The following is a 26,818-nucleotide window of genomic DNA, read 5'->3' on the forward strand; positions in this document are numbered from 1 at the left end:
GGCGATATCAGGCCGATATAACCCTCGCCATCCATGTGAAACCCCTGGATGCGAGGTGTTTTCATCTGAAATCAGCCTCGCATCACTGTGGGGATTCCATTCATCCCCGCCACGGTAGTCACAGCTGCGGCAGAGGATCGTGGAGTTGTCCCATTGCTTTCAATGGGCGATATCACTGAAGTGCCGTACGTCGCGAGACTATCAGCGTTGCTTAGAAATGGCTTAATCTCCCTAAGGGCTCCCACCCACTTGCGAGGGCGATGTTGCGTTTTTAAAATCGCTGTGATATCGCAGTTGCCAACGTGCGATTTTTGTGCGATTGCGCTGCGATTTTCCCCCCACTAAACTCGCATTGCTAAGCTCTATGCATTGTGGCTGTCCTGCGTTTTTTTATCGCAGCGTTTTTGACACTTTAAACTAATTATAGAGCAAAGCAACGCAACACAGTTGCGCATACGATTCTGCGATATGCGATGCATTTTTTTGCCAACCATTGACTTGCATGGGCGAGAGAAAAATCGCACTAATATAGGGCAGTTGCAAGCGAGAAAAAAACGCGCCCGCGCTGCGAGAAAAAAACGCAGGTGCGCATAGCCACATTACAACTCATTGGTTTCAAACAAAACGCAAATCGCTAACCCAAGTGGGTGGGAGCCCTAACAGCTCTGCTCGTGACGCTATACTTAACATTGAAGCTTTGAGGTGGCTTGACAAGTCACTCAATGTCTCCAACTCGGGTCTCTCAACTTTAGGATTTTACAGCAGTGGTCAAGAAATATATATATATGCATGCTTCTTCGGATCTATTTCACTCGCTATGACATCATGTGTGTTTATTAGCCATTAAAAAGTATCATATCTACAGGATTACTTGGTTTCTCCTACTGAGAACAGTCCCATTTTGCTCTACTGGCTAACACAGTACCAACCCTTTTTGTCTTTTAGCCCTTGACCTATCATTGCCCCTTCTCTTTCGCTATGTCCTGCACCATTGTAATATTAACTTGTTTGCTTGGAGGTTGTCAAGCACACAAACCACAGGCCTCCAGCCACATAATCAGCTGCCTCTCTGGTAAAACCGGCTTTTTATATTCTAAACAGCGAGGGGAGGAGAAAACGAGGGACCATGGAAACACAAAACAGGCATCCTGCACTCACAATAAGTGCACTTGAGAACATGGATCCTTCATCAGTGTCTTGCATCTGTGAGCTGTGCGACTGTGGGTGAGCTTAATAAACCACCTGTCTACATTATATGATACAGTGATCTGTTATAGTCTATATAATCTATATCCTATTCACTGCAGTGATCAAATGTTATAGAAGTTACGGACATTCTTCAAAACTTTGTATCAACTTGATTGAGACTTTTTTATAATGTATTTTGCTGTAGGAAGAAACAAATGAATTCTATATTGTGCCTGTATTATGCAAACACACAGATGAAGCAGAGATGAATCTGTCATGTGGCACAGCGCATTGCGATATTATGATATGTAGATTCATATAGGACTGCACGTATACATATTGCATCAGGTGAAATGTGTTCGCTCACGGTAATGCGGCTGTATTTTCAGTTCACATAGTAATTGTAACCTTTTTTTTTAACAAAAATACGACAGATTCCATTGGAAAATAGTTTTTTTACATTTTTCTGATGGGATCTGCCCCCTCAGGCTCAGGGGTTAGCACTGTTGTCCCGGGTTCAAATCCAACCGAGGACAACATCTGCATGGAGTTTTCTATGTTCTCCCAAGTGTTTGCTTGGGTTTCCTCCCACATTTCAAAAACATGCTAATAGGAGAGCTTAGACTGTGAGCCTCAACGGGGCATCAAGTGATGTACAGCGCTTCGGTATAGGTATGCACTATATAAATATATAAAATGAATATATGTGTATGACAGATTGAAAATGTAATTCTGCTCCGTGTGTTTGAGTCTATGTGTTGGTAACCAAAGAGGGACATAAAGATTTCCACTCACTTGTATTCACCCAGGCATTTGCTTTTTGGGTTATTTGTGCCCGTCTATGCGTATTTTACTGTATTTTTTGCATGCGCATGCCCTACATATTTGTGCACACAAAATGACATGCACCCATGCTCCCTTTGATTTCACCAGGCAATTACGTTTAAGATGTGCTATACACAAAAATAGAACATGCTAGGTATTTTTTGTGCAAATGCAATGCACGCAGTAAATACGCTCATGTGAACAAACCCATTGAAATCAGAGTTCTTGTGAATATGCCCTAAGAAAGTTATTACTGCATGCCCAATTAGATTCACTCTTGTTTTGGAGTTTTTGGAGCTCCGACAAAAAGGGCATCCGCGATATTCAAAAACTGAATTCAAAATAACACAAACAATTATGCAGCTTCCAACCACATTAGGAATGGGGCTCCAACCCAGCAATGCAACATCCAACCGCTGAGATAAATATAAGACTATAGGGCTAGATCTACACATTGCACTTTAACATGTTTCTCGTGGCGGTTTCATTGGCTCTTTTTGTTACTATATAGTCTACAGCAAAATATAACTCTACATACATCGTATTTTTGTTTTTTACATTTTGTAGCCCCACCATTCCTTTTAACTCTAATTAAGAAAAGTGCACTGTCCTATTTGAGAACTCTACAGATATAGTCACAACTAGAGTTGAGCGAACATACTCTGCCGAGCTTGATGCTCGTTCGAGTATTAGCGTACTCGATGGTGCTCATTACTCGAACGAGCATCAAGCCGTGTTCGACCCCGCCCCAGTTTTTGGCTCCTCCCCGCTGTGACGTGCCTGTTTTGGCCCCGTTGCAACGCAGTGCGCGTCATTGGCAAATTTTTTGTCGAGAGAGAGAGACCGACCGACACCGACCCCCGGCGTCCCACATACAAAAATGCTCGAGTCTCCCATTGTAGTCAATGGGGTTCGTTACTCGAGTAGAGCTCTCGAATTTTACGAAAAGCTCGACTCGAATAAAGCGGACTCGCGCATTTGGGTGCTCGCTCATCTTTAGTCACAACCAAACATGCTGAGCAAACTTTGGAAAAGTTCAGTTCTGCCGGTTTACCTTAATTAGACAAAAAGTTTGCTTTAGTCCAAATTAGTTTGGACCAAACCAGAACTTCACCAAAACAGCTAAAATTATCTAAGAACCATTAAATTACTTTTCCTTCTCAAATATGGCTCAGTGGTTAGCACTGTTGCCTTGCAGCACTGGGGTACTAGAGTCAAATCTGACCAAGGACAACATCTGCATGGAGTTTGTATGTTCTCCCTGTGTTTGTGTAGGTTCTCTTTCGTAATAATTAGCAGCTTTTATAGTGCATACATTTATTGACTAGAAGAAAAAGAGGGTGAAAATACAAACTCCATGCAGATGTTTCCTTCGATCAGATAGTGCCAACCACTGAGCCACATTGGAGGAGGAGGAAGAAATTTTAGTGCGTTTAGTGTGTGAAATTTTAGTGCGTGCCCAACCCTACTCCTCGCTAATGCTTTCATGTGTTCATAACCTGTGGCTACAGCAGCATCAACTGTACATCTAAAAGTGACACAGTGACAATTACGATGCAGAGGTTGATTGGATGACTGCTTTGAACATAAAAGGTCGGACAGTTTGTAAACCTTTCTGGTTTTTTTACTGATTTATCTCCACTCCACTTCTACAGCCGCCACAAACATCACAAGGGATGCAAAAAGCAGCAACATGTTCAGCGCAGAGGGACAAATGGTGAATGTTATATCTCCCACTATAAGGCGACATTCAACGTACCAAAGAGTGAGTGATGACGTTTCTTTTATATGTTTGCACCGCACTTTGAACAAACGTGTGCTCATGTGACACCAATGTGATAGCCAGCAAATGTGCAAATCCCTTTATTTACTTCAAATGTTTTTGTGCTTCAAAATTACTGTAAAGAGCTGGCCACTAGGGGTCACCCTTCCTTCTAATCCATCTGCAGTGGGCAAAGAAGCGCAAAAACTGCATTACTGAGCAGTGGAAAACATTACCTGGTCTAATGAATCCAGATTTCTGTTTCAAAATACCTACAGAAGGGTCATAATTTGGCGCAATCAGCAAGAATCAATGAACCCTTCCTGTCAGCTGTTCAGAGCATGTCACTACGTCCATCTAAGTTGCAACAACTGCAAGCAGCTTCCTGTTCGCGTGGGCCAAATTTCCTGTAGAATGATTTCATCACCCAGTCGAATCTGTGCCATGATAAATTGCTGTGGTACTGAAAGCCAAAGATGGTCCAACAGCCTATAAGATGGGAGTCTCTAATCAGGTTGATTCCAGGTTTATATGGGTTCTTGGGAAACAAAGTCACAGTGGGCCCACTTAGTAATATATAGGCCCCGCTCTACCCCCTTACTAATTTTGCAGGCCCCTCTGTGCCCCTGTGTAATTTATAGGCCCCATTATGAACCTGGCAATAAGACAAGATAAACTCTCACCTCCATCACACTCCCACTGCATCCGCCATGCTCTTCCTTGGCCTCTTTTGACCAGGATTGTGGGAAACAACGCAGGTAACAGTATGACCTCATCTTTTTGCCCGAGTGACACAGAGGGTACCAGGTGGCAGAACAAGACAGGCTTGGCTTTTTGCAATGCCACTGTCATTGTCAATTGTATTATCATCTTAAAGACGTGGATACAATTGATTTCAAATAATGAAGACCGGATCAATGCTAACCGTATGTGGACCTCCCCAGGTGCAGTAGGCCCCTGTACCTGTCTATGCTTGCTGAGTGCTGATGTCTTTAAAGGGCCACTCCGACAAAAACAAATTTTTCCATGCCTGCCCCCGTCACTTGGTTGCCTGTCACACTCTAGAGGTCTCCTCTATATTCTAGTCACTTCCCTGCACTGCAGCCTCCTGTCTGATGCTTATCAGCCACCATCTTGGTGGTGAGATCTTTTTACTTTCAGCCAATCCCATGATTCATCAGCCCAGCAATAGTTAAGGCTATACCGTTTTTGCCTGCAGGGGGGACAGTTTATCATTACCTTCTATATTTACCTAAATAAGCTACAGACCATAAGTATACAGTCAGGAGGATGAGCTGTGATCCCCTCTATTATAATTATGTGACAGGAGCTGTGTGATAATTAGTATCACATTAATAACCGTCACAGGAGATTCTGTATCCACTTCTAGGCAGTTTATATGGTAGATCCATGTATCAGGGTAATTCTAAGTACAGCACCAATCGGGCCCACCCCACTTGCCCGCTGCCGGCAGTAAAGAAAAAAACACCACACAGGGAGGTCTGGTATCATTCCTCACATGGGACATGGCTGCGCTGTGCCGACGTGCTTTATTACAGATTACATGAGATCTTATACCCTTTGTCCCCTCCCCAACAAGGGGTGATGGGCTTATAATCATATATGGGCAGTTCGGATTTCCGGCCTTGCTACGGCGCCTCTGGCTTATGTACAGAAAATCACGTATTCAATTAACTCCAGTACAAAGAATCACCCACTCAATTCTAAGAAAACGGCCAAACATGCATTCTCCATATATGGGAAGTCCGGATTTCTGGCCTAAGACAGTGAAAGTTATGTACATTTGAACATCTTGATATCTTGTTCCAGCGCTTCTGGGAAAACAGCCAAGTACATGCGTCCTTGTGTCTGGTTCCGTATCTTCTCTGAATTTCTAGAACATCTCTCTCAGCCTTCTAAAGCCTTGGAATATCTGATGTTAAGGCGACATATAAGTTTTTTCATTTGGAATTGAATAGAACTTGCATATAGGTATAAAAGTATAAAGAACATATGGCAATATATATATATACCCTCACAAACCCCCCTAAAAAACTTAATATGGAGATCAAGCATCAGACTTTGCACTCTTCCTCGGTCGTCTCTCCCTTGCGTCAGGGTTTCTCCACTGCCCGTAAGTCCCTACTCCTAAAAGGGGAGGGATCCCTACCTCACCTCAGAAGGAGGCCATGGATTCCCTGGGCTTATTTCCGGGCATCCATACCCTCTATCTGTACAAGTTAACACCCCGCAGGGTGTGCCCTCGCCGGAACCTAAGGTCTTCTGCACTTTCCCTAGGCAAATGGGAAGTCCACTGACAGTCCATCTTATGAGACCGAGGCAGGCGCAGTACTAGTCCATCTCTCCATTCTTCTGGTAACGTACCTGGTTGTCATTATTGGAACTGACTCTTCATCTTTTTTAAACAAGGGAAATGTTGGCGTCATATTAAAGGAATAATACACAAACAGGAAATTACATACCCCACCTCCTTCTGCTAAAATCATATCCAGGGCCACTCTATTTTGGAACGCCATGGATGCAGTGGGCCCTAATTGGTCAGCTAACCCTTGTAAAGCATCTCTGGTGTAGTTTACAAACCTCTGCTGATCGTAATAGATATAATTCATCCAATCTACATTATTATTAACAGTGACAATAGCAAATAAGGACTCAAAACCTGCTTTAACCTGATCTCTAGAATTAAATTCATCTGGCACCCCCCTTGGCACTCCTATTGTATTTATGTATACATGTGGATCAAAGTTACCACCTGGAGCGTCAACTTCTCTCTTAGCACGATGTGGAGTTGGATTCTCACCCTCAGTGTACTCTTCATATTGCACATTTGATTGTATTAATTTGTTCTGAAACAGGGGGCTAGTGTACAGTAGTCAAAGGTGTGTGTTAGAGGAATTGTACCACATTATAGCATGTAAAGGATATACAGGATCATGAGTTCTTTCAGTGCGAAGTGTGGATCCAAGTGGGCTTTCCTTCAAGCTTGACTGCAGTTGGGGTGGTGAACAACATCTGGTAGGGACATTCAAACAGGGTTTCTCTCAAACTTTTTTACATAGACCCTGTCACCTGGTTTTAGATTGTGACACTCATCTGTAGGACCTGGGAAAAAAGCAGAGACTACAGAATACATTATTGACAATTCCTTGGAGGGACCCATGACAAAATTAACAAGAAAATCATTCCCCAAACTCTGCTACTGTGACATGTATCCTCCTGGAGAAAAAAAAAAACTAATAGAAGACACTCAATTCAAGATTTGCCCATTTTCTTCATTGCCTTTTGTATCTACTTTCCCACTACTCCGCGGATGGTAGGGTGTGTGAAAAGCCTGGAATATACCCAAAGCAGACATGATGTGTTGCATTATTTCACCTGTGAAGTGTGTACCTTTGTTTGAGTCAATCACTTCCGGTACCCCATATCTGCAGATTACCTCATTCATGAGCTTCTGTGCGATTACCTGCTTATTTACTTTAGTAACAGGGTAGGTCTCCAATCTGAAAAACATCAACAACAACAAGCACATATTCATGCTTCCCAACAAGTAGGAGCTGAGTGTAGCCAATTTGCAATCCCTGAAATGGGTAGAGTGGCCTAGGCAAGTGTTATGTGGCAAATTTACTTCTGCCCTGTTGCTTACGGCAAAGATCATGCAAAATTGGACAAATGATGCAGCAGCTACAGAAAACCAAGGAGCCACCCGTCCTCGTTCAAGCGTCGACATCATTACTGCTTTGAGAGGTGTGTCTTTCCGTGCGTCAGCTGGGCCATCATGGGGCACAGGGACTATGGTAAGCAAGTTCTGTTGACTGTTCACCATACACCGTCCCTTTTTTAGTCAATTTTTCCTTTTTCTTCCTTGCTGGCTTGTAACTGTAAAGTCATTAGCATATCAAAGTCCAAGTTTTTATCAAAGTCCAAGGTTTTATCAAAGTCCAAGTTCAAATCAAAGTCCAAGTGTAGTCAAAGTCCAAAGTTATTGTCGAATTCTTCTTTTCTTCTTTCTTCCACGGCTTGAGGGCCGCTGCTTTTGTTGTGTGGCCTGTGATGGCGTTGCCTCTTGCTTCTCCGGTGTAGGAATTGGTGTGAGCTTTCCACCTTGTCAGGTAGAAGTAGGGCCTCCATGAGACTGCACCGCTGCAACATTCTCAATTGGCTGTCCTGCTGTGGTAAAAAACTGTCTGGCCTTCCATGTTGGGCCGTAATCATGAGCTATGCCAAATGCATACCGGGAGTCAGTGTAAATGTTTGCCGTCTTACCTTCCTCCACTCTACACGCCTCCGTGAGTGCTTTTAATTCCGCTTCTTGTGCTGCGACATGCGGAGACATTCTGCTTTTTAGGACATCTTGTTGTGTAACCACCGTATATCCAGTGTGGAGTCATCAATCACCCTGGTACCATCTATAAAAAACAACTCAAAATATGCATTATTAACAAGGGCTTTCAGTAACTTTTTTAAAACTTAAATTTTCTTGTTGCATCAATGCTAGACAATCGGGCTGATATTCTATTTCAAAAAGATCAGAACCTTGTTGCAAAAAATTTAAAAATTTAAAAATGGCTTGCAAAAAATTTTTTAAAAATGGCTGAATTTTAAAATGGCTGACCTGCAATACCTAGATCACCTATGCCTTCTCCTCCCCCCCTTTAAACCAGGGTACTCAATTGGAAGAAATAGTAGCCGGGTTTAAGTTAGTACAACATTGTAAAAAGATTTGATGGAAGCAGATAAGGCCTGTAAAATGTTAGCACCAATAACAGAAACATGAGTTACACTGGGACAGAATAATCTACAAACACCTATTAATATTGGAAATGTGAGATCCCTTTAACCCATTTACGACCAGCCACTGTATATATACGGCGGCTGGTGCTGGGCTTAAAGGACCACCGATTGTAAAAATACGGCGGTGCTCTAAGCCTCCTGCCTCTGCAATAAGTCAGAGGCAGGTACGGGTTATCAGCTGTTAGTGACAGCTGATAACCTGGAGCAGAAGGCAGGAGGGGTTTTTAACCCTTCCTGCCTTCTGCTTCCCCGATGTACAGTGCTCAATGAGCACTGTCGGGGCAAAGTGAAAGTAAGAAGTTCTTTCACTACGGGAGCCTCGGGGGGTCATGTGACCTCCCGGGATTCCCTGCTACTGCAGAGCTGGAGGGTCAGACTTAGACCCTGGCAGCTCTGCAGGTGACTAATGTCACCACAGGGGTTGCTTTCCCCTGTAACTGAGGGTCTTATGGACTGCCCAGCTACAGTGGGAAAATGTCAAATAAAGTTAAAAAAAAAAAAAAGTGAGTGTCCCCCAGAGGTCTTATATGACGTCATGGGGGACACAGATAGTAAAAAACACAATTACATAAATAAGTAAAACAAAACAACAGAATAAAACAACAATACATACATAAAAAAGAGAATAACACAAAGCAGACGCCAACAAAAACCGTCACCGTACGCGCCCTATAAACCAAAACCATACATACTATATATCAAAACGTCCGAAATAAATAGAGGAACCCATTTCCATACTTTATTTTAGTGTAAATATAAAAATAATTTTTAAAAAAACTATAAATGTTAAAAAAATCATTTTTTTTAGCATTTTACCCCCAATAAAACTAAAAAACGGAAAAAAAAGTCAGTGAAAAAGATATTTAAAAAATAGTCCTATATGTCACGGAAAAAAAAACGCAGCAAAAATAATTTTGATAGCTAAAGGAAAAAAAATAGAGCAGTAAAACCGCCACATGGGTAAAATCCCTAAAAAGTGTCTGGTCCTTAAGGTACAAAACAACCTGGTCCTTAAGGGGTTAAGTGAATTCATTATTAGTCTGATCCTGCCTGCAATATCTTATAAAATCTGAGACGGGAGACAAAACAAAACAAAAACTTTTACTAGCTGCTCAAAATCCTCACCCCCTCCCTTGGACAAGAAGGATGAAACATTACGTACTATTACATCATCTAGCTCCACCCCTTCGATATTGGCTCCGTGCGTCCGTCTTCTCAGAACCCATTTCAGCTTAACAGTCCAAGCATCCACATCTCACCAAGCAAAGTCCCATGCATGGGGAGGACTTTTATCTCCAGTCATTATCCACATCACACATTCCACCACAGCTTGAACACGGGTCACTAACTCTCATCCATCCATACTCTCAAGTCTGCTCCGTCACCCCCCCCTTGGAGGTGTACCAGTCCATACAGATGCACAGAAAAAAAAGTATGACAAACATACATACATCAGCTGAAAAACACCGAGGTGAGTGCTATAATTTTATAAAGTACATAATTCTATTGAGATGAGATTGTGAATGAACGCTATTTATGACAAATTATGTGAAAAAGTTTGCTGAGTGACTGAAATATTCTATATTTCTTATTTACTGAAGCTATTATATGCTGTATTAAACGCTGAAGTATTTTAGAATCTCTGGGTATTTTTCTGCCCCCCTTGTGACCCTGAGCTCAGAGTCAAGTCTGAAAGCCCCCACCTTTTCAAAATAAATCTCTGAATATGCATTCACTGACTGAACAGCCCTGCATTTGAACTCATAAATACAGCACAACATGTTCTTCATTTTCAACCCCTGTATAAGTAAGAATATAACTTAGAAATTGCTATATTTCCCTGCCTACTAAGACAGTATAACTAATTAAATTCATTTCAATTCATTGTAAGCAAGCAACGATATTAACCAAGGTTGTTATTGCATTTTCTCTCTCGCTGTTATCTTCCTGACCTTGGAAGGCTACACAGAGACTCGCAGCTACATGTCAACAAGCCTTTTCTCCCCTAAAAGCAAGCTCAGTTAACTATTTGCACTTACAGTATATACATATATACACATATATATCCATATCTATTATCTATCTTGTATTATACACATTTTCATCTTTCTTTGCCAACAAATCACATGCATTGTAACTTCCTTATCGACTTGCTTGTTACTCATACTTCTCTCCCTTACCTAGCTGCCAATATAACCTTTAATAGACACTCTCCTGACGCCCTCTTGATCACTTACTGTACTTTTCAACATTTAACTTACGGATACTTTCTTAAACAAATAATGTGTACATACCTAACTTACTCTGACTATCTATCTCTCTCCTCCTCCTCCAGCATTTTCTAGCAAACCTTGGTCTTCCAAGGCACCTCTCGGTCCTAAAGACCTCCTCCCAGACACCATTTTGTAATCTGCCGTGCGGGTCGGTGTCACACATTTTCATTAGAGTTTTCTTATATTCTACAAATTCATCCACACGGCGGCAGCCCTTGAGGGGCTCTGTCTTCTTTAATAAGATCTTACGCATATTACAACAACAACAATAATAATAATAATAACACGCTCCATAGAATGCATCCCTCTTAATTTTCAAATTGTCAGCCCCTTATATACCGGCAGAACAACCGAGGGTCCCTTCTCCTTATGGAACCAGCCCCATAAAATGCATCTCTCTGAAATCAAATCGCTAGCCCCATATATAAGGCAAAACGACCGAGAGTCCCTTCTCTTATGAAGCCTTATCTCACAAAATGCATCCCTCTCTGCTAAACCATTAACAACTAACTAAACTAAACTGAGGGTCCCTTCTCTTGTGAGACTAAAATGAAAAGAAAGAGAGAAAAAAAAAACTTCTGCAGATACAACAATCTCCACTATTATTAAAATGTTAAAACTTCAAAGTACAAATAGACTACAGACTAGTTTCTGGGTGACCGATTGGTGCGCATATCACGGTCAGTGGTCCATGACGGCAAACCCGGAGCCCACACGAGTTACCGTGTAGAACTCTTAACCCAACCCGTCCGGTCACAAACCACAGATAGTCAGTCCTGCTGCAAGACTCTCAGCGTAAAACACAACATAAATATATGTTTGTCTTACCTGGAGTTCTAAGTGAGTTGATCAGGCAAGGTTTGCAGCAGGACGGCTTCTCAGTAGCGTGGATCCGGGTGAATTGCGCTGTAAGCTCCGATTTTACCGCCCCAGTTGGTTGCGCCATTTATCAGGGTAATTCTAAGTACAGCACCAATCGGGCCCACCCCACTTGCCTGCTGCCGGCGGTAAAGAAAAAAACACCACACAGGGAGGTCTGGTATCATTCCTCACACGGGACATGGCTGCGCTGTGCCGACGTGCTTTATTACAGATTACATGAGATCTTATACCCTTTGTCCCCTCCCCAACAAGGGGTGATGGGCTTATAATCATATATGGGCAGTCCGGATTTCCGGCCTTGCTACGGCGCCTCTGGCTTATGTACAGAAAATCACGTATTCAATTAACTCCAGTACAAAGAATCACCCACTCAATTCTAAGAAAACGGCCAAACATGCATTCTCCATATATGGGAAGTCCGGATTTCTGGCCTAAGACAGTGAAAGTTATGTACATTTGAACATCTTGATATCTTGTTCCAGCGCTTCTGGGAAAACAGCCAAGTACATGCGTCCTTGTGCCTGGTTCCGTATCTTCTCTGAATTTCTAGAACATCTCTCTCAGCCTTCTAAAGCCTTGGAATATCTGATGTTAAGGCAACATATAAGTTTTTTCATTTGGAATTGAATAGAACTTGCATATAGGTATAAAAGTATAAAGAACATATGGCAATATATATATATATACCCTCACACATGTAACAGCTTCACACAAACTGAGAAACTGACTAGAAAATGCACACATAAACCCAAGTAGATCTGAGCTGGTCAGAACAGACATCACATGACCATTGGAGGTGAAAGAGGCCAGGAGTTTTTGATAGAAAGAAAATAACAAACCAAGTTAATCCTAGTTTACTAATATATACTGAAAGAATAGCTACAATATAAATGAATTTTAAAAAATCACCAGAGTGGCCTTCAGATAAAATAAGCCTATTACTTTAATTCTATACTAAACTTTTATGCCTCCCAAACCAAAACTTTATTAGCAGATTGGCTTTTGGAAGTTATACCTTCAGACGCCCAGTACTGGCAATGTCCAGGCAATATAATCATATAAATCCAAATTTATAAATTACTTTTTACGTTATGTCACAATTCAGTGTTGTCTGAAATGTTCTCTCATGATAGATTCTTTGTATTTACTAAGGACTAAGTTCCAAAAATATAATCCCTCTATTGAGCATGAGCGATAAATCCATCAGCAAATCAGAAGACAAATGTTATAGATGTATGCCATATACTGCCAGATAAATAGAAGAGGCTGCCTAAGGGTGAGAATTAATCAGTGTTGTATAGTAGTATTATTTCCTGTGATTCTTCCCATCTTCTATTCTTGGCTATAACATTAGGAAAGCAGGCATCTGAAATTTTAATGTGCAGATGAAATCTGTCATAGCTGAATGTTCGTTGCCAATGATTAAAATTACTGGCTGGTATTGGTGATACAACTCACATTAGCTGTCTAGCCATACAAATTAGCCTTAGGCATCATACACATGGCCGTATTATGGATCTGTGCTGTGAGAATATGTGATGCTGTACCTATATATCTCTATGTGCTTCCAATTTCATATCCAGGGTGTCCGTTTCATTTCTGATGGCATGTACTATCGCATTCAGGTACCACTGGGTTGCATAAGGTGCCGATGCATTTGAATTAAGTAGCATGTGCTGTTTTTATCCATTTCACAAAAATAGCTATTAAAGTCCATGTAGAGTGTTAAAAATACAAATGCATACATATCACACACAAAAGTCCATACTGCCTCCCTTGGCATCACAGACTTGACACTTTCCTGGCTCTCCTCGTACATCACTGACCAAACATTTAGTGTCTCCTATTCATACACCACCTTATCACCTCTCCTTCTCTCTGTCCCCCAAGGCTCTGTCCTAGGATCACTTCTCTTCTCCATCTACACTCAATGGATTTTAGTACCACCTTTAGGCTGATGACACTGAAATCTACCTCTGTGGCCCCAAATATTACTTCTCTCATAACCAGAATCCCAGAGTGTCTATCAGCCATATCCTCCTTCATCTGACTCAATACTGCCATTGGACCTGCCACTCACAATCAGTGACTCCATACTTTCACAAGTCCACAAGTCCACTGTCTGTGTAATATTTTATTCTACCCTCCTTCAAACTGCACATACAAGCCTTTTCCACCTCCTGTTGCCTCCAGCTCAAAAACATCTCTCAGATACAATCTTTCTTCAGCCCCGAATCAACAAAAATGCTAGTGCATGCCCTCATCATCTCCCATCTAGACTACTGCAACATTCTTCTCTGCATCCTCCCTTCAACACTCTAGCAACCCTCCAATCCATCCCCAACTCTGCTATCTAACTAACCCAACTCTTCCCATGTTACTTCTCTACTTCTTCTCTCTGCCAATTCCTTCTCTGGCTACCCATCATCTAGAGAATCCAGTGTAAAGTATTATTAATAAAAAAGGAAAGCTGTCCGCAACCTGCTCCCTCCATATATCTCCTGACACCTCCCTAAATATGCAATGTACAGTTCTCGGAAGACCTCCTTTCTGCTCCCCTCTGGTCTACTCCTCACACATTTGTCTCCAAGATTTCTCTCGTGCATCATCTATACTCTGGAACTCACTACCCCAACACATCAGACTGTCCACCACCTTGGAAAGCTTCAAAAAGAACATGATAACCATCCTCTTCAGAAAATCCTACAGCCTACTATAGTCCTGCTGCCCCCACTGTGAATGTGTCAAATGGGCGCTCTCCATCACTTACTGTAGGTTATGTCTGATGTCACCCATTACCAATGAGCAATGGTGGCCGCCCCTTAACCCATTGACAGCTGCAGGAGTCAAATCTAAGAAAAGAGCCCATACTGTGGACTGGGGGTGAGTATAAATAAAACAAAGACCTTGTTGGAGCTAGAAGGGTAAAGGCCCATTTAGACACAACAATTATTGCTCAAATTCACTCAAAAGCCACCTTTTGAGCGATAATCGCTGTGTCTAAACGCGCTGCCATCGTGCACTGTTCGTTCATCGCTGATTTTTTAGCAAGATAAAAATCAGTGATGACTCTTATTAGCGCCGCACACTGAGTTCTCAGCGGGATACCAGCTGATAGCGTTCTTTCAGCTGGTATCCCGCACGGAGCTCTCAGCGATAGCTCCGCGAAAAAAGCAGCTCCTGCTGGTCTCGGCGCTATTAGCTCAGTGAGATACCAGCTGACAGCTTCGAGAACAAAGCAGCTGCTGTTCTCAGAGTTATCAGCAGTGCCTGGCTCCACCTGCATTTAACTCTTACGTAGCTAATCTATAGGTCTAATAGGCTATTTCTTAATGAACCCTAAATAAATAGATCCTACTGGCAAGTAATTAACTACAGCATCAGCTCTAAATGGGGTTGTCTTCTGGTGGACCTCTGGGATCCATTATTAAGGCAGATCCCTGACCCATCGGATTATTCCATGATAATGTGGTGGGCTAGTTTGACCATGGTAGAGACTGGGACAACCTTTCTTTTTTGCTTTTGTGGTACCAGATACAACATCTTAAACAAAATGTAGAATGTGCTGTAAATTAGCATATAATACGGCATTGATGTCTTTAGGTAGCCGCCAGTCTACCACAGAGGCTGGTGCTGCTGCCTTTTTTTGTTTTTGCTCCTGCTATCTTTGGGGGGAAACTGGGTGTATTTATCTTGATCTACCTAGTGATAGAATTGTCTACCTCCCTCTCACTAAAGGTTATGATTTCCCAATCTGGGGACTAACTGTTTAGCTGGAAGCTATTTTTCTTGGGGGGAAACTGGGTTCATTTACGTTGATCTACCTAGTGATAGGATTGTCTACCTCCCTCCTCCTAAAAGGTTATAATATCCCAATCTGGGGATTAACCGTTTAGCTGGAAGCTGATTTGTTTGTAAAAACTCTCTTATGGTTCCTGATGAGGCTACGTAACAGGTAGCGGAAACGCGTTGAACCACTGATTTTTGAACCTACAAAATAATTGAGCTGGCAGTTTGGTGTACTGCATTATAACTTTTGGTGGCTACAACTCGCAAAAAAACGTTGGCAAGCTACAGCATTCTGATATCAGCTTTATATCTGATTTCTCTGAAACTAGCCAAAGTAGCGTGAATATTCTCTCACCTACGGCATTTTTTGACAGTCTATGCATCTTTCTCTATATGGGAGGAATAACGCACGTGCTCTAAAAAGCGGATACAAGTCCCCCATCTATTGAATATCTATAGCTGTCTATACAAGCTGGAACACCATTCTTAACGAGCCTATCCAACTAGCTCTAGGATATATACCACGGAGAACAAAAATAGAAACTTTAATTCCGTTGGGAGAAAATATCGGTTCCTAGGCAACGTATATACTGCTTTCCCCTCATTTGACATAGGGGTGCAGTTTTTTATTTATTTGTGTATTTGTGTCTAGAGTTTAGGACTGTGTTACAAACTCCTTTTTATTTAGTTTTTCAATAAAAGCTATGTTTTAGAGACTTAACTGAACCCTACTGTGACATAGTTTGACCATGGTAGAGACTGGGACAACCTTTCTTTTTTGCTTTTGTGGTACCAGATACAACATCTTAAACAAAATGTAGAATGTGCTGTAAATTAGCATATAATACGGCATTGATGTCTTTAGGTTGGATTTTCTTGCTTCAAACTTTAGATGCTGGACATGAGTTTTTTTAAACTAAACGGCACTTTTTCTTCACACAGTTGTGTCTCCGAGAATCAGCAAAAGACATCTCCATACTCTTGTCCCCCGCAACTTACCGCCTATGAACTTGGATACCACACAGAGGTCTGAATTCATAGCAAGGCCCTTAGAAGGAAGGCCAAAACCATATATACCTCCTGTAAGTCTTGTTATTGTAGCATAGATATGCATATTATACATTGCATAAATGCAACCAGAACACTTTTCTGTATACTAATAGATTGCAGCCAAAGCAACTGTAGGTATGTTATACTGCAACTGTATGTGAGACATACAGTACTGTTCAAAAGTTTTAGGCAGGTGTGGAAAAATTGCTGCAAAGTAAAGCCCCATTTACACAGGACGATTATCGCTCAAAATTCACTAAAATGATGTCTTTTGAGCGATATTCATGGTGTGCAAATGCTACCATTGTTTGCTTTTTGGGCAAACAATGATTTTATGTTGAGTTGAAAATTCATTGTACGGCCGGGCAGCTGATAGCAGGAACCGCATGCTGTGATTCTCCGCGGGAGCGCTGATAACATTGTTTTCAGCTGCAGTCCCGCAGCAGAACAAAGGATCTGTATGCAGCTTATGCAAAATGATGGTTCAAACTGTCATTCTCCCTATCTTTTCAGTGAATTCTGAGTGATCATCTTTGCATATAAATGGGGCTTAAGAATGCTTCAAAAATAGAAGTGTTAATAGTTTATTTTGTCAATTAACATAATGCAAAGTGAATGAAGAAAAAAAATCTAAATCAAATCAATATTTGGTGTGACTGCCCTTCAAAACAAGAAGCCAGTTTGTTCTCTGAAGGGCTGGAGAGCAGTACAATTAGTGTTCGCAGCCAACAGTGAAGCATTGCAAGTTTGAGGCTGCTTTTCAGCAAATAGAGTTGGGGATTTGGTCAGTATTAATGGTGTCCTCATTGCTGAGAAATACAGGCAGATACTTATCATCATGTAATACCATCAGGGAGGTGTCCGATTGGCTCCAAATTTATTCTGCAGTAGGACAACGACCTCAAACATCCAGCCAATGTCATTACATCTCCAGCATAGAGAAGAACAAGGAGTCCTGGAAGTGATAATAAGGCTTCCACAGAGCCTTGATCTTAACATCATCTGGTCAGTCTGGGATTAAATGAAGAGACAGAAGGATTTAAGCAAGCCTACATCCACAAAAGATCTGTGGTCAGTTCTCTTAGATGTTTGGTGAGTTCCTTCAAAAACTGTGTGAAAGTGTAGCTAGAAGAATTGAGGCTGTTTTGAAGGCAAAGGGTGGTCACTCCCAGTATAGATTTGCTTTAGATTTCTCTTTGCATTTTGTTAATTGCAAGTAAAAGAAGATAATATTGTAAGGAAATCATTACTGTCTTAAAAACGATCAAAACTGTTAAGAACTATACTTCATTTTCTACACAGGATGGCTACTACCAGAGTCCAGAGGAGCCCCTGCTGAACCAGACTGTTTACAGCCTTCACTATACTCCCAAAGAGGCAGAAAAAACCATATCCACACGTCCCCCGGATAACCTGCACCTATTACCTCCTTCAAATATTCAACATAGCACAACAAACAAGGAACAGTTCAAGCAGTGGAAAGCAGAGCGTCAACCACAATATGGAGAACGACCAACTCTTGCAGGTACCAAGATACCAGTATGGCGTGCCCAGAATTAGTGGTGCAAGTTACATCCAAGGCAGAAACTGTTTGTTTTTTTACCTGAGACATCACCAGAAATCTAGTTGTTGGATAATAGGTTCATGAAAAATGCCCTCGAGCCACAGGTTGCTCCGAAATATAAGATGATCATCCTAGTTCTATATGGTTTGTGTGCGGCACAATGTAAAATATATGCCAAGCAGCTATAACATTAAAACTACCTGATTAAATATTGTGGACTTCACCCTTGTGCCACCAAAACAGCTCTAACCATTGAGGCATGGACTTACAAGACCTTTGAAGATCTCCTGTGTATTGGGCACCAAGATGTTAGCAACAGATTTGTAAAGTTCTGTAAGTTGTGAGGTGCGGCCTCCATGGATCAGTCCTGTTTTTCTAGCACATCCCACAGATACTTGATTGGAATGAGATCTAGAGGATTTGGAGGCCAAGTCATCACCTTAATCTTTGCCATGTTCCTGAACGATTTTGCAGTGTGTTAGGGTCTACTTGGTCTGTACAATGTAGGTACAAGATAGACGGTACATGTCACATCCACTTGAATGCTAGGATCCAAGGTTTCCTATAAGAACATTGCCCAGAGTATCAAACTGCCATCGACTGGTACATACTGGTGCCATCTCTTTCCAAGGTAAGCAATGCACATATATCTGGATGTCCACATGATGTAAAAGAAAATGTTGTTCATCTCACAAACGACTACATACCAGGTACAACTTGTAGGACCTACCGTATTGGAGATGCTCTGACCCAGTCGTCTAGATATTTTAGTTTGTCCCTTGTCAGAGTTGCTCAGATCCTTACATTTGCTCATTTTTCCTGCTCCCAACACAACAACTTTAAGTACTAAGTGATCACTTACTGCCTAATATACCCCCTGACAGGTGCCATTGTCACCAGATAGTCCATGTTATCACTTTTTCAATGGTTTTAATGTTATAGCTGATTGGTGTGAAGAGTATGGGGCATCTGAATTAAATGACTACTTAATTGATGGGCTTTACCTCTGTAACTACCACCTGTCACCAGGACATGGGTGGTAGTGGCCCCCAAAAAGAAGAAAGGCGTTGGTTTAGTTAATATTTCAATGACTGAGATTGTTTCTACCCATCTCTAATGTTTCATCTTCGATACAGGTTCTCTGCTCTTTCCCGGAGATGTCAATGACATGAAAACGACAACCCAAGATCATTTTGTAGAGAAGAAACTGAAGAGAGTAGAACCAGTGAAAGCTTCACAAGATCATTTGACCATGGAGGGTAAAGGAAAGAATATAATCTGCATTAATATTAGTGTTCCCTGAAAATAAGACTCTGTCTTATATTAATTTTGGCCCCAAAAGAGGCACCGGGTATTATTTTTGAGGGAGTGTCTTATAATACTCACCTAGCAGCCAGCGCTCGGGTTCATCGTGCTGGGCAGCAGCGCTGATGCACGCTTCCGTGTTCTCCTGACAGAGCATTTCTTCCTGATAGCAGAGCTTGAATATCTTGCCTCCAGCAAGCAATTGCTATGATTGGTTAAACGAGCACTGGCTCTGAATGACTGACATGGTGCTCGATGAACCAATCACAGCCATTTATTGAATTACATCATTGAATGGCTGTGATTGGTTAATCGAGTGTCAGCTCTGATTGGCTGATGGGGCGATTGATAAACCAATCAGAGCAATCACTTGCTGGAGGCAGGGTATTCAAGTCCCGCTACCAGAAAGAAATTCTCAGTTAGCTTTCAGGAGATCATGGAAGCCTGCAGCCCAGCGCCATGGACCCAAACGCGTCTACTAAGTGAGTATTACATTTTTTTCATGTAGTGTAGCTAGGGCTTATTTTTAGGGGGCTTATACTTCAAGCCAACCCCCTCCCCCCCAAAAGGGTAGGGCTTATTATCAGATTAGGTCTCATTATCGGGGAAACACGGTAATATTAGAATGCATGCCATATGCAAATGATTGTTGCTTTAATGATTTTAAAGTGCCATTAACTCCAGAGCACTGTACATATGAGTAGGGTTTTATTAGATAAGAAGAAACAAGGCAAGAACAATAACCATGACTTAATGAGTGGCAGACTGATACAGAGCGAGGGAGCCCTGCAAGGGCTTACAAACCAGAAGGCATTGGGAATGAGACAGTAGGTAAGGGTGGAAGCTGCTCATTTAGTGGTGGCAAAAGAGTTACTGTAAGATTTCAGATTTTCTAAAGAAATGGGTTTTCAGGTTTTTGTTTTTTTTTGAAGATTTGGAAAGTGGTGGAGAGTCTGGGTTATAGACTAGAGACATTTGTGTGAGGAGCCAATTAGAGGAGAGCAGAAAATTAGGTTGTTAGCCCCTCATCACTATATGGTGGAATCGTTGTTAGAGCCCGGGGCAGAAGCTCCTACTCAGCAGGAAATTCTTTCTACTGCTGGTGGATTCAACTGATTGCTGATACTGTTTGCCATATTTATACGAGTAATGACACCAGACACTGAATTCCAAACTAAATAACTTCTTTAATGTCGCTGGTTACACTGGAAATTCATGGTTTTAGGACAAGTACAGTTTTCTCTACATAACAGGAAGTGTCAGACTATTATTAGGCTTAGTGGTCACTGTGAAAACTGCAGGATTTCAGGATTTTTAAAAAATATAGAACATCACATTGAAAATTAGAAAAAAATGAAAACATTCTTAAAAGATATGTTTGATATAAAGACTTGATTAATAAAATGTGTAATTTTCTGAGGACACATTCCCTTTAATAGTTAGACTTATAGCATTATTTACTGTTTGGCTAAAGTTGCTCTACCCAGCTACTTGGTTCTACTGTATATAATACGTGAGCTAAACACAATACAGACAAATATATCTATTTGTAGGTGAACACTTCATGACTACCACACATCAGTCTACGTTTCATCCTCTACCACTGGAAAAGAAACAATTTATTAAGAAACATCTTCCAAAAAATGTAATCAAACGACCTCTAGATGAGCTGATGACTAAGTATCAAAGTGACTTCTCTGGCAGCCATACCATGGAGCCCGTCAGGCCAGCCCATCCGCCCTCTGACAACCTCACTGTGCATCCCTTTTACAGGTATGAAGCTGTAAAATGTGTAGCATCAGATTATTTTTTATCCTTATACATTTATATAAAATCTTTGGAGAAGCTTTATCAAGAGAAAGGTAAAGTCCCCTGGTGCAAGCGCCAAGTCATGACACATTATGACATTTTCTAGGCAGACTGTTTTTGTGGGGTGGTTTGCCATCGCCTTCCCCAGTCATCTTTTTACCCCCCAGCAAGCTGGGTACTCATTTTACCAACCTCGGAAGGATGGAAGGCTGAGTCAACCTTGAGAAGGCTACCTGCACCACATGAGGATTAAACCTGCAACTTTCTGGTTGTGAGCAAGAGCTTAGGATCACATTTCTGCTGCCTTAACACTCTGCGTCACATGAGACTCAAGAGAAAAGTGGTGTACAAAAGTCACAAAAGTTTTGTGAGTTTTTGCCATATATGCAAGTCCATAGCGCTTTTTAGGAAAAGGGGCAAGGTTTGTGTGGAGGGGTTACAGCCGCCATTGACCTATACATTTATGTATATCGTGTTCCATAAACTGGTGTAAACTACTCCGGCTCATAACTGGCATAGATTTCTGTCTATCTGCACAGAGGTGCCAAGATCCGTATCTCTTCACATATTAAGACCAGCGTTTGTACAACAAGTCTAAATAAATTCCCCTCATTGTGTCTTTCTTCTTTGTCATTAGTAATGACTTTCAGACCGTTCAAAGAGCGACCTACCCTGGCTGGAATACTTTGTTGCATCCTCGGCCTCAGCTGGCTCAGTTAAAGGAAGAGTTGACAGCCATGGATAGAGAACGGGGAGGACGGGTGGATGGAAATACCGTTACAAAGGTTCGATTGCGTTCTCAGCTTTTCTTTCATAATAAAGGAGGGATTTTTGCAATTCACACAAAATGCGACTAATGTTCACTTCACTTCTGGACTGTATAAACCAGGAGAAAAATAATGAATAGCTGTATGGCTTTGTTTTTCACATAAAATACAGAAAACCTACGAGGAGATGACTATTTTTTCCTGAAAGGATCGGATGCTTAGATCCTAGTAAAGGCCATCATTAAAGAGACTGTCAATACCTTATGGTGTTCTCAGTGCGGACTGCAAAAAGATGGTGACAGAGTCTCTTTAACCGTTTCATGAATGAATGAATGAAGTCCCATTGACATTTGCAGTAAAAAAAAAACAAAAAATGCAGCGATATTGCAGCATTAAAAAAAAATGCTAGTGGGTAAAAGCCCTTAATTATTCAGGATCAATAATATATTTTAAGGAATTAGACCTTTACAGTTGCAGCCATATCAAGTTTTAGATTCAAAAAATATTTTTAATAACACAATGACTGGGAAAAGGGTTTTTTTAACTTTTAATTTTTTTCTACTAATTTAAAAAATATTTATTTGACCTATTTTTACTTATTTTTATTAGTTCACATAGGGACTTGAACTTGCATTCATTTGATCACTTGTACAGTATAATGCAATACTGTGGTATTGCATCATGCTGTATTTTTATAGGGTGCCTGTTAAATTACAAGGGAACATCCCTAATAAGCAAATGATCATGGCAGTCCTGGGGGCCTACAGAAGTCCCGAGGCTGCCATGACACCCAGACGGGGGTTATTCGGAACATTAAAATCCTGATCGATAAGGACATTTAAATTCCACTGTAAAAACTGATAGTAGCATTGAAAGGGTTAACAGCCTCAATAATGTCTGGGATGATTTAGTGAATCCTGCACTGAGCAGGGGGTTGGACCCGATGACCCTGGAGGTCCCTTCCAACTCTTCCATTCTATGCTAAGAATTATCTGCTATCACAGTTGTTATGGGCGAGTGTCAACAGTCAAAGACAACTGATACCAACCGTGTATGGAGTGGTTTCAGCTCCCAATCCTTCTCCATACACAGCATGGGGTATATGCAGCTTGGATATAGATTGCTGTATGCATGATTAGAAACGGTTAAAGAAGTTCTCCACTTTGGACAATCCCTACATGTTAAAAGAGTCCTTCACAATAAGGTGATCACAAAGTGTCCTCCTAATGGTAATGGAGCTGTAATCTCTGGGGAAACCTGGCAATACGTGTTCAATTTCTTTACAGCGCCATCAAAGGGAAAATGAACAATTACATGTTGCAAATTCATATCAATGGGGTGTATGTGTAGTAGAGAACAGGACAGGTTCTCCACAGCGACAGACGCTATTTTTGACCATCCACTCTGGCCAAGAGAAGAGGATCCTAAACAGAGTACCCTCCCACCAATAGAAGTTATCCCCTATCCACATAATAGAGGATAATTACCGTAGCTAATCTAATTAGCTAATTCTATTATGGTATTTCTTAGTGAGCCTTTCATTCTGTTAATATAGGTGCATTCGTAATGCGGACCTCAAATTGAAATCACCGGTTGATAGTGAACCTTCTATCTAGTGCTCTATATATACCTTTTTGTACACCATTTGTCATTGTGTAGCTGGCATTTCTGCCTCATGAACCACAGCCCAACGAGCCAGTGAAACGACCACGATCAGTTCTCCGACCACTAAATGCTAAATTCGATGGCACCACACACAACAGATGTGTATTCAAGGATTGGGGCATTCAACCACGATGGCGTTACGGTGATCCCATGGATGGTATCTCAATGAGGCCTTTGGTGAGCCGGCATGCAACACATCAACATTTAAAATCCCCTTGTTAGCTTGTTAGATAAATCAATTATATATGAATTCAGATAAAATGCAGCATCTTATTACCATCCTTAGGTGAAGCTGGACTCCGAGACCACAACCGGGAGCACCTTCATACCGAAAAAGGGGGAGCCTATGAGGAAGCATAAGCCCACAAAGGACAACTTAGAATTAACTGGGAACCAAGACTTTTCTACTGTTCACAAGGAGACATACAGGTATAAAACTGAAGGAAGATAGTAGCGGAATGCTAAGCTGAACGCCTTGAAGCAGCAGTACAGCATTGTAAAGGTGGTACAGCAAGCATGCTCCGCCCTTTCCACAATTTGCATAGACAAATGAGGAGAAATTAAGGGCATTTAGATGGGATGAATGTTGGGCAAATGATGCCCGACGCTCGTCCCCACAGATACTAGCTCTCATGCTGCTGCAACAGAGCTAGTATCGCTGGCTCACAGCAGGGCGGCTGGAGGAGATTTATCTCCTCGCTCTCCCCCTCCGCTCTCCATTGACTTAACATAGCGGTTGTTCAGTACTGAACGGCTGCTATTTAAACTGAGCCCTTATCATTCAGCTTACTGTCCATGCAGCATAAACGTGGGCTGATGAGTGGACGGCTCATCGTTCAGTGTAAATAGCGGCCATTCAGTACTGAACAGCTGCTATGTTAAAGGGGTTGTCCCGCGCCGAAACGATTTTTTTTTTTTTTTCAATAGGCTCCCCGTTCGGCGCGAGACAAACCCGATGCAGGGGTAAAAAAAAAAAACGGATAGTACTTACCCGAATCCCCGCGCTGCGGCGACTTCTTACTTACCTTGCTAAGATGGCCGCCGGGATCTTCACCCACGGTGGACCGCAGGTCTTCTCCCATGGTGCACCGTGGGCTCTGTGCGTTCCATTGCCGATTCCAGCCTCCTGATTGGCTGGAATCGGCACACGTGACGGGGCGGAGCTACGAGGAGCAGCTCTCCGGCACGAGCGGCCCCATTCAGAAGGGAGAAGACCGGACTGCGCAAGCGCGTCTAATCGGGAGATTAGACGCTAAACTTAGACGACACCATGGAGACGAGGACGCTAGCAACGGAGCAGGTAAGTGAATAACTTCTGTATGGCTCATATTTAATGCACGATGTATATTACAAAGTGTATTAATATGGCCATACAGAAGTGTATACCCCCACTTGCTTTCGCGGGACAACCCCTTTAAGTCAATGGAGAGGGGCAGGGGAGAGTAAGGAGAGATATCTCCTCCAGCTGTGAGCCACCAATGCTAGCTCCCGTGCAGCAGCACGAGAGCGAGTATGAGCGGGGACGAGTGTCGTGCAGCATTTGCCCAACATTTGTCTAAATGGGCCTTAATTTATCCTCATTTGTCTATGCAAATTATGGAGAAGGCTGAGCATGCTTGCTGTACCACCTTCACAATGCTGTGAACACCTATGAGTTAATACCCAACCTTTTAATAGGCCTTGCAACATGACTAGCAATGTACGCTAAACATACAATCCTTTCAGGATTCTTACACAGTATGGTTCTGGTTGGCTAGGTGAGAAGTCATGCGCATCCTACTATGCACCGATGAGGGGCAATAACACCACAACACTTGTCTGCACATGGATATTCCGGTTTGGCTTACATCGCTAGTCATATTGTAAGACCTTCTAAAAGGGTGGATATTGACTCATAGATGGTGCTTTGGGAGATTATTCCATCACTGATATCTAGGGTTTACATTTGGAGAAAGAAATTTCTTTAGATCTCATCCTGTCCACCGAGTTGATGATCTTGTTACAATACTGTATATCAGTCTGGACAACAGCTATCTGCCTGGAGTCCGGTAGAGAGCACATATTTACTAAAGGTCAATATTTGGGCTGAAGATTGATAGCACTTTTAGATAAAATACATGTTACATAGAGTATTTGCTAGAAGAACACAGTATATTTTGTCTCTAAATGCAGAATACCAGAACTTCCTCGGTGCCGGATGCAGGCTTTTCTAGAGCAACAGATGGGAATGAAGTTGTCTCCACCACAGAAAAGCCACTAAGAAGAAGAACCCTTAAGTCGTGTCACCACTTACATTGTACATTTAGGTCTGAAATATAGGATGCCCCATATGCCAGTGTGATATTAAGTAAACCTGAGGGATGTTTAACCTTTTTAATGATTTACAGGTATCTGTATGGCCATTTTAATTTCTGATCAGGAGCTACCATCATTAAATACTAACATCATATGGTTTTATGTCCTTGCATGTTATAGTGTGACAGTCATTCCACTGTAAATTCCCATAAGCGATTCCAAGTCTTCAGAAAAACAAACCATTTGTGTTTTCCAACAGACCCTTCCTTCTGTTTTGCCTTAGGAACAGGGCTGGCTTTACCCATTGGCAGAGTGAGCCTATAGGCAATCATAGGGAAAGGGTGTCTACTGGAGCAAAAGTGTACATAGGAATACACCGAGCGGTGTGCAGATATGTCCTTCCTTACCTTGCCTCTTGGCTTGACATATCCTAAAATGTGTGGTGTGAGGGCTCTTACCCACTTGGGGTTTTTTTAACGCTGCGGTATCGCTGCATTTTTTTAACGCGATTGTCAATGGGACTTTCTAATGTTAAAAATGCATCGCAAGTTTGTGCTTTGTGATTTTTGTGTGATGCATTTTTAACATTAGAAAGTCCTATTGACAATCATGTTAAAAAAAACACAAGTAGGTAGGAGCCCCGAGATGACAGCTTTGAAAAAAAATACATGAATCTGCAATACTCTGTTGGGAGATGTCTATTCTATATGTGTCTGTATGGCCACCCAGTGGATGTGATGTAAATTGCAGCCTGTTGAGGGTTTTGCTTGCAGGTCGTGATAATGTATTGAATTTGTATTGTAATAAATCGGAGTTCTTAACAAAAGTCAAA

General features: G+C 41.8%; 1 protein-coding gene across 2 annotated transcripts; it reads left to right on the forward strand.

Annotated features, from left to right (window-relative positions):
• The first annotated feature begins 1,102 nt into the window (after window positions 1-1,102).
• LOC136632246 (stabilizer of axonemal microtubules 1-like) lies at window positions 1,103-26,818 on the forward strand. 2 transcript variants are annotated; one of them, XM_066606991.1, is made up of 10 exons: window positions 1,103-1,224; window positions 3,669-3,778; window positions 16,474-16,613; window positions 17,884-18,106; window positions 19,282-19,404; window positions 21,004-21,223; window positions 21,897-22,044; window positions 23,686-23,868; window positions 23,978-24,120; window positions 25,864-26,818. In XM_066606991.1, the coding sequence occupies exons 1-10, from the start codon at window positions 1,127-1,129 to the stop codon at window positions 25,949-25,951; spliced, it is 1,476 nt and encodes a 491-aa protein (XP_066463088.1). In that variant the 5' UTR covers window positions 1,103-1,126; the 3' UTR covers window positions 25,952-26,818. The 2 variants fall into 2 exon arrangements, with proteins under 2 accessions (XP_066463088.1, XP_066463089.1); XM_066606992.1 differs by having other exon boundaries at window positions 1,144-1,220.

This window comes from Eleutherodactylus coqui, chromosome 6, assembly GCF_035609145.1.
Source record: "Eleutherodactylus coqui strain aEleCoq1 chromosome 6, aEleCoq1.hap1, whole genome shotgun sequence".
Classification (NCBI taxonomy): Eukaryota; Metazoa; Chordata; class Amphibia; order Anura; family Eleutherodactylidae; genus Eleutherodactylus; species Eleutherodactylus coqui.